Raw genomic sequence first — 9,516 nt, forward strand, 5'->3', positions numbered from 1 at the left:
CAGGTCAGTTCCTGTTGGAGCAGTCTCGCCCTAAAGAAGCGGCGGAGATGGCTGAGAGAGCTGCCGAGCTGGACATGGATGAATTCGACGTGGTCTTCAACGCTGCTCACATGCTCAGGTCGGCTGCCGCCGCTCGTAAACATTCAAACAACTGGGGGGCTTCCCCACCTTCCATGAATGGCAACATGTTTCCAGAAATGTCTTGGAATTCCATATCTGTCGCCAACTCTTTCAGCATTTATGGTTTCATTCCAACGCTGTGTTTTTATGGTGTCATTTCAAAATGAAAGTCATACGATAAACACAGGCTGTAAAGATCTATGCAGTTTCAGTCCGTCTTAATGAGGTTTTACCCCGGGGCTTATAAAGAGAGCCGCTGGAGAATTTTCCTTCATAAGTCTGGCAAGCGCATCCGCAGGCAACTTATAAATCCTAAAGAGTGTCAAAAGGGACTTCACACAACCTCCCTCTCCCAGCATCTCCGTAGCTGGATGGAATATTGGAATGATGAGCCTTAATTCTTTTCTGCTCGACATATCTGCTGAAGTCATTACTGCCTGCCGGCATCCCGGCGCAGAGGATTTGTAACAATTCGACATTCTCAGAGCTTGGCTGTGGTTTGCCGCTGAAAGCACGGGAGTATATCTAGATGACAGATTAGCCTGCCGTGTTCCGACTGACTGGTTCTTTCAGCCGCGAGGCTTCATGACATCAATCCAAAGTGATTAGGGCTTAATGATGTGACAAACACCTGTTAGCGCTAACGCGCGTTGTGGAGATGAGCCGCAAGTCTTGGCTTGTGCAGATTTTTATCCAAAGTCGTTAACAAAACTGGAACACCCAACGAAAGCCGATATGTCTTAATAACATATTTGAACTAAAATGAGAAATTCAAGCAATACGAATGAACAATGAAAGCAGTAGAAACGAGTTAGGTGTTCTCTAAAATGCAAAAAAAGTGCTGAGGGATAAAGAGAAACACCCCACATTTATTCCTTGTTATAACTGCTAAAAAGAAGCACAGTGGCACACGACTAAAAGATCACTAGTTATCATTTTAATGAGTTTTGTCTAGTTAAAAACGTAACTTGTTTCAGTGTGCTGCCAAAGGTTTTATGACACATTATTGTAAGATCGAAGGAGCTATCTGAGATCTTCAAAAAGAAGATTGCAGCGTTATTAGGTTGTTGGAAAACAGCGTAACTTGAAATCGGTCATTTCTGAAAGAAGTCTCCAAAAACCCTAAAACATCAAAGGGACTCCAGCAGAATCTGGCTATATGATGTGAAAGTTCATTTCTGCACAGTCAGAGACTTTTAAGGGAAATGTGCAAGAAGGAAAACTTAAGTCCAAAGACTGAAATTTTCCCAGAGAGAAGACCAGAGCTTCTGGAATAATGTTCTTTGTACAGATTTGTCTAAAACTACCCTTTTTTTAGACCAGTACAGAGGACATGTGTCATAAACCAACATCATGGGAAAAGAAACTCATAACTGTGGAGAATGGAGGTGAACGTGTCATGGTTTGAGGTTTCTTTGCGAGAAGAACTGGCTGAAAACTTGGAAACAGAAAGTGGTAAGCTAAGGAAAAGCCCAGACCTTGATCTTTCTGAGGACGATTTGAAATGTGTCAAGCATGAAAAAACATCTTATAATTGAAAGCAAAGACTGGGGTAAAATGTTCATCTGACTCATATCTTTGCTAAACCAGGTGACGATAACCGTTAGAGTTTCATTGGATATATAGTATATATATATATATATATAAACATTTGTTGTCCATGTGCAAAAGAAAATCGTTTTCTTTTCCAGAGATATAAATTAGATTGCACACTAATATGGAACATTTCCTAGAGTGAAAATTATTTCGGATGGCTACATTTACTTCAGCCTTCCTGAGTCTATGTGCTCTTTTAAGGTTCTAGCATTCCCCAAAACAAAACAGAGGGACGAGGCAAAAACGCTGAGAGTTTGAACCCAAGCGAACTCAAGAAGCTGAAGCCATATTTTGCTTATGTCGCAGCTTTGTGAATATAAATTGCATTGCCAGGAAGGATTTAAATTTTTTTTTTTAACTTTATTAGTTTTGGCGAAGCGAACTCTTTGTGTGTTCTTTGAGTGTTTTTCTACGTATGGAACGCATGAACTGTTGCAGACTAATGTATCCGGCTGTGACATGTGAGGGAGGACTCACTGATGTTTCAAGGCTTTTTGGCTCCAGTCGCCTCTTTACATCCGTGGGATCAGAGTGAATGCTGACCAACTCCAGTGTTATTAACAAGTGTTGCAACACAAAATGCTTAATGCTTTATTTCATCATAATCTACCTTACTGAAGTCCATGAATGCAATCTTCTGATCACTTTATTGAAGCAAAAACTATTTAACTGCTTCATAACATATCAGTTCTATGTTAAGGTCAACATTTAGAGAATTACACATTTTATTTAGCAGTTTCTGTCTATCCACACGCTCATATTCAGATTTTTTTGTGGCCTTTGGAAGTCCACTAAGTGATTAAGTTTATAAAAGCGGAGTGACTGGCAAGGGATACCCTGTACAGGCTTTGTATTGATAAATATTGAGCTTGTAAATGTTATTCAAATAACTAAATCTTCTCTTTTATTAATTAACCTACTTTATTGATACATTTTTAATAATTAACAAATTTTGCTAAGTCTTTTGCCATTTTTTGCGGGTGGAGGTGTCCCAAGGAGCATGTTTATGTGTCACAAACATGTTCTCGTAATGAGCTGTATGCAGTCTGCAGTGTGTAATTCAATGCATGAAGCAACTTGGCTGAAGCTAAGAACTGAGTTATCTATAAAGATTCAGCAGTTGCTGTACGTGCAAAGAAAAGGTAATGAATACGTGAGTGATTTTTCCCTACTGGAAAGGTTTATGTACCCAAAAATATTAAGCAAGGTCTGGATACTTGGCACCTCAATTTGATCAACTTTAGGGCATAAAGAGAGGAGGAAGAGAATCCCAGTTTCTGCCTGATGATCCAAGTGAAAACGCTGAAAAGGTTCGCAGTGTACCAGAGGAGAAATATATATGCTCCAGAAAACACCCTGTATCATATCTCAGATGTATTCGTTCTGCTTCTTAGATATATAAAATCGATATAGCATCTCATGCAACTCAGAGTTGTTGGGATGAACGACGCTAAACAGGGCGGATTTTGGAAAAAAAAGACTTGAGCTTGAGGCTTTAACACAGTTGCAGAGCTACAGAATAATTTAGATGAAAGCATAGTCATTTGTCAGGATGGCTCAGACCTAAATTCAGCAGTGATTATCTGTAGATGTGCAAAAAGTAGTGCAAAGGGATCACACAGCGAAATATGCTGCTACAATGATTGAAGGAAAGTATCATTTTCCTTCCACTTTTCAAGTAAGCAGTACTTTTGTTGTTGTTGTTGTTGTTGTAAAAATAGGCAATACTGTGTTGTTTGCGTGACAAGTAATGCATGAATCCTACAAAATAACATAAGGCTGGGGTTACGGGTATTTTTGAAAATCTGTGTTCTTCTTCCTCCTCAGACAGGCCAATCTAAATGAAGCAGCAGAGCGGCAGTATAAACGTGCAGCCAGCCTCAGACCAGATGTAAGTACCCGGGCCTGTTTGCACTTATTATGGAACTGCTGCACACACGTCTGCTCTGTAAATTCAATTTACAACACCGTGCACTTTTTCCCCTGCCCCCTCCCCAGCCCTCATCTTTCTGACATCGTGGTACTGTTGCTCCAATAAGCCTGAGCAGAAAGTAGAAACGGCTTATTTCTGCGAGATGTCGTCTGAATGTGCTTCAGCAATCACGACAACAGAACGCGCGAGAGAAACGAGTTTAGCGGTTATTGCCGTCCGACGTCGAAGTAAACACTCAATCATGTCAAACAGGCGGAGGAGCATTCGGGGGTGATATCACGTCTCTTGATGTCCGCACACATAGCTAAGGAAGTTTGGAGATATTACATCCTGTTTCTGTCTTGTGTACATCAGTCACTTCAAAGACGGAGGGTGTGTGGAGGTGCGCTGGAGGAGAATTAATTTAAAATCGGGGGAACAAGGCCTGGAGGGGGGAAAGCTTCTCTCTGCGATTTGTTATGGTCGTCTGGTTTGCGATTATGGGCTCTGTAACTTATGCACCGTTACAGTGAAAAAAAGCTTTGACCTTCATGTCTCCACTGCATTAACCAGTTTTATATAGCTGCATTCTTTGAAGCTGTCTCTTCAAACCTTCCTTGTGTGTCGTTTCCCTCCAACCAATCCTCTCAGATTAGTATAAGTGCACCAGATGCCCCTTAAATTATATTTTCCATTATTTCAGCCTGTTAAAAACTTAAATGTGTCGGGTTTTTTTTAAGTAATCTCATCGTGTAAGTAAATTTAGCCCTACTTAGGGTTCACACATCTGCATTTTCCCAAATAAAATCAAATTCAGATTTTTTTTTTTTCCTCTGTTAAAAACAAGTGGTCTGAAACCTATTGGAATGCAGCCTGAAATCCCTCATGGACACTCTGAGACACACAGAGGGCTTCTCTCGTCATTTGTCAGGATGAGGTGGGGGGGGGTTGTCTCTGACATTTTTCCCTGCACACATACTGCCTGGTGAGCGACAGACTCTCAAATATCAGCTTAATCCAATAGTTTTCAGGTCATGAAAGATTCAGCAGTTGCTGTACGTGCAAAGAAAAGGTAATGAATACGTGAGTAATTTTTCCCTACTGGAAAGGTTTATGTACCCAAAAATATTAAGCAAGGTCTGGATACTTGGCTCATGTTTTGGTCTTTGGCGACTACAGTATATTCATTTAATATATTCAGGGTGGGTGATTACATAATATGCCCCTCCACTTTGTAACATCAGCATGATGCTACCTCTACTATTCTTGACAATGGAGACAGCGTGTCCAAGTTTCAGCCTCATAACTGTTGCTTTGAGGTCAAGTTGAACAATTCGGACATAATCCTTTTTCTATGTTAGTCTGTCTATTTTATGTAATACACTAGTAACACTGTGCAAACACAGTCCTGATGATACCACCACTATGTTTGGCATTTTGGTCTTAAAAAGCCTCATCTTGACTCCTCTATACATTGTGTCACTTGACTATAAAACTTTTGTCCAGAAGATATCTGACTTGTTCAAGTTTTGCAAATATCAATCAGGCATTGCAGGTGTTGATTTTAGATCAGGAGCTTCATTTCTGTTCTGCACTCTTGTGAATCTGTGGCAATGTAAAATTGGCTTCTCTGATTGGCAAACACTAAGCTTCTGGAAAGGCTCTCCAAAAGCCTCAACCCTCCCTCCGGTTGAAAATGTGCAGAAATGACGGATCTGTGCCAAGAAGACAAACAATTATAATCAGAACTTCACACCATTTGGCTTACTGATTTATTCTTGTAGGGCTAGTTTATGTAATTTCTGTCTGTAATTTCCATAATGACCTGCAGTGGTGGTTGGCAAAGTACTTCACTAAATGGAAACTCCCCTTAAAAATCTGTAAAGCATCATGTAATGTCCAGTGAAAAACACTTAAGGACTTAAATTCTGCTAAATAAGAAAATCTGGCTTCTTTGAAGCTCTATTTAAAGAAAACGAGGGAAACGCTAACGTCTGTGAAGTTCTGTATATATGTAATATTTCAATACAAGTTCTCCTCTGGATGTCCCACAGAACAGGCTTCTGCTGTTTACAAAGGCGGAGGAATCCACATTTATCTGAATAAGTGCAGTTTGTCTCACCTGGGTAAACGAGTGCTGCGAGGAACATTAAACAGAACAAAGTTCAGAAGAGCTCTCACGCTTAACTCATGCGAGTTGAGGAAAAACCAACGGTTACTAGCTTGTTTGCTACAGTCGGGTGTGAAAAACAAGATTTTGAGATCAGTCGGGGGAAAGTGGAATGTTAACCGGTGACACGCAATCTTTGAGAAGAGACCAACTGTTGTGCTTGAGGAGGAAAATGTGTGAACTAGTTGCCAGATTTCGACCCATGCATCATGCTGGGAGTGTGTAGGGGCCCGGGAGCAAAGCCAGATCTGTGCAGTAGGAGATTTGCGTGTGTTTGTCAGCTACATTTGTTAAGGACATTGTAGATTCTCAGTGTTCATTCACTGTTTAAAACCCCAGGGATTTATTCTGCAACCTAAAATATATGGTTCTTGGATGAACTGTAGCTCATATATAAATACTGAGCTCTAGCTTATGCAGAGACTTCTAGCTACCTCTCTGTTTGGTGCAATACTTTGATGTTCAGCCACTCCTGTTACTGTGGCCAACACTGTACATCTTGAATTATTTTACTCTTAAGTAAATTTCATCACTGCTAACTTATTACAAACAAAAGAGTGTTTTCTTCAAAACAATAAAACTCAAAGTTTTCTTTTGTGAAATCTCTTAAAGCTGTTGATGTGACCCCCCCCCCAAAAAATGCTGCCACATGTAAGGAATTTGTCTCCTACAAAAAATCTGGCCAGGTTCCTAAAACATGCATCTCTGATAAATAGCTGTGTCAAGCGTAGAGTTAAGAAGGTCAGGTTTAAAATTGTTTGCCCAAATAAGGGTATCAAGTTTGGCAATCCTCAAACGCAACACCTCACATCACTCATCATTTCTAAGGCACTAACTTTGTCTCTTGTAATGATCCATCCCTCTTTTTCCCTCCCCCTCCTCCTCCAGTATCCAGCTGCTCTGATGAACCTTGGCGCCATCCTTCACCTGAACGGGAAGCTTCCCGAGGCGGAGGCCAACTACCTACGAGCCCTTCAACTCAAACCTGACGACGCCATTACTCAGTCCAACCTGCGCAAGCTATGGAACATCATGGAGCGACAGGGGCTCAAGACGAAGCAGAGAGGGGAGCCCTAAACTGAGAAAACTGCTGTCTCGATTTGTTGCGGTGCTCGAAGCATGGAGCGGGACGGACACAAAACGCTCAGTCGAGTTCGGGGATGGTCAAAGTTGGTGTGATTGAGGTTTGATGGGAAACTTCTGCATTACACCGCAGTGTTCATTTGGTGGCTCAGACTACTAAAACTAAATCTAATGGTTCTTTTACCATAAATGTGATACAGCTCTTGTTAAAGGAGACAAAAATGGAGAGATGCACTGAGAAATTGGCTAGGGACTAGCTCCGACCAGTGGTGTCAAAAACTCAGAAATGCTTTCTTTTCTTCAAGCAGTAAACAAGTAGGCACTAACAGCAGCACAATTCAGGTTGGAATCTGTTGTGGGAATTAGGGAGGCATCAGAGGAAGCTCAAAATTGGCAGGAAGCTGCATCAAAGGGAAGAGAGAGACCTCGGCAGATACCAGGTGGACTGGGGTATAAACATGGACGGCCTCTTTGAAATCTCAGAGTTATGGCAAAAATCGACATTCTCCAGGACAGTGGTTCTCAATCTTTTTCTCGCAAGTACCACCTCAGTACATCATTGACATTTTTAAAACAGTAACACAAGACTTGGACTTTTGTAGTTTGTCAGATTTTTTCTTCTTTATATCAAAATGGAAAAACAGAAGGAAAAGCAGTGAGTGTTTGGTTGATAAGTGCAAGTTTTTTACACTTGCTATGAAATCCAACCTGGCTGCCATGAGTTTAGACGATTGGTAATAAACAGTTTATTTGCATTTCTGAAAGTATCTAACGATCACATTAGGAATTGCCCACGTTCTACTGTATAGCCTCTGTTAGGGAATATGTTTCTTTAGAATTAAAGTTAATGAAATGCTAAGATTTACATATCTGTCAGTTCATATTTCTTATAGTAGTTAGCTTGTCACTGAACACTGCAGTTAGAGTTGATATCTTTCTCTAATCCATGTTCCAGAGTGAAAAATAAATAAGTAAAGAATAAAGCACTAAAATAACCAAACTATTGTAAACTATACCAACATCAATATCTGACATAAGACAAAATGTATTTGCACCAAAGAATTTTGCTTTCTATGTCCTTTTAACATTTTTTTACACAAATATAAACTATAGAGGGGCTTTTTTATATTTTATCCAAATTTTACACAAATAAAATTTGATTTAGATTTTTTTTTGGTTTGCAATGCGCATAGTTTGATGCTTTGTAAAATATAATCAATGTTTTAAATCAAACAACAAAAGCTATACTTCACATTTTGACACAAACAAATAAGGTAAATATAAAATAAATGAATCACATATTATATTTTATTTTTTATCCGGTCTTGTTCTGGAGGAGGGGTTCAGAAAATTACAGAAAAGTTTGAGAACCGCTTGTTCAAGAGATTACACATGGAGACCGCGCTTTACAGCTAACAAGGCTAGCTGCACTAATCGTGCTCATACCTAACACAAAACACTAAGGACATCCAAATATTAACTGTCTGATCATATAGTAAATTATATATAAATAAAGACTGACCACTTAGGAATGGAAGACTAGAAAAATGTTTTTATAAGCCATGAGATCAGTAAAGAATTTTGTTAGAGATCAACAACAAAACTGAAACCACAAAAAAATTAATAAATCAAATGCAAACTGCAGCATTTCCATAAATACTGAGTTGACTGTAACTTTACTGTTGTGTGTAACAGTAACTTAAATGAGGGGCTTACTGAAATTGTTTTAGCTGAAGCCATTTTGAAATGTGTCGCCATCAAGTGGTGTTTTATGTCACTATCTGCTTTGACACAAAGGGAAACCTACATTTTACTTGGCCATCATGGAAAAAAACCTATTTAATCATCTAAAGGGAGCAAAGCATGAATGTAGCATCTTGCTTCAGGCTTTGTTGTTTTTAGCACAAAGCTAACCAACATTTTGTTGGTTAAATTGCATGATGTTTGCCATTCTCATTTGTTTTTTTTTTTTAAATGTGAGAAGAATTTCTTTTTTTTTAAAAACAAAACAAAAAAAACCTATTGGTCCTGGAAGAGAACAAGGCATAAAAAGAATTCAGCGAGATATTTTGGTACAACCTTCTTAATACAAAGATTCCAAAAAAAAAAAAAACACAATAGAAATCCAATCCAGTTGAAAACGTGAAGATTTGTACATTTTGAACATTTCAGGCAGAAAAACAAAAACGTCTCAGTGGTGCCAAAGCCTGTAATGAGTTCTCAAGCCTTCGGTGCCAAGCAAGATCTGTAAACACTCGTATTTTGTTTGTTGTGTCAGACGGTGTTTCATACTATGTGATCAAATGAATTTTAATTTATTAATATGTGTTATAAATGCCAACTTTGTGCCATATCATCTCACCCGTTTTCTTTCCTCCAATCAGACTGTAGAAGGCGACATGACAGTTTTCTTTATCTTTAGTGTTTTTTGTTTTTCCTCTCTGCTCAGGGATATCAGGTTGTGATTCCTGTGACAGAGCTGAAGATCTGTGACACAGAGAGAGCTTCTTCACGTGTTAGGTGTTCTTTGTTGATCGTGGATGTTTATTTAATTATAGAACACGTCTAGCTGAAACCGTCTGGTGTTTTGTAAGAAGTACAATGAAGACTTTTCCATAATAAAAGTAAAAGATTT

The 9,516-nt window shown here is 39.2% G+C and overlaps 1 protein-coding gene across 1 annotated transcript in view; it reads left to right on the forward strand.

The window, feature by feature from the left end:
* Window positions 1-9,516, forward strand: part of tmtc2a (transmembrane O-mannosyltransferase targeting cadherins 2a) — a 53,344-nt gene extending 43,828 nt beyond the window's left edge. Inside the window, exons 10-12 of the mRNA XM_028043825.1 lie at window positions 4-118; window positions 3,544-3,607; window positions 6,687-9,516. Coding sequence (XP_027899626.1) covers window positions 4-118; window positions 3,544-3,607; window positions 6,687-6,875 — 368 coding nt within the window. The 3' untranslated portion in view covers window positions 6,876-9,516. The remainder of the gene's footprint in view (window positions 1-3; window positions 119-3,543; window positions 3,608-6,686) is intronic.

Source organism: Xiphophorus couchianus, chromosome 17 (assembly GCF_001444195.1).
Source record: "Xiphophorus couchianus chromosome 17, X_couchianus-1.0, whole genome shotgun sequence".
Lineage (NCBI taxonomy): Eukaryota > Metazoa > Chordata > Actinopteri > Cyprinodontiformes > Poeciliidae > Xiphophorus > Xiphophorus couchianus.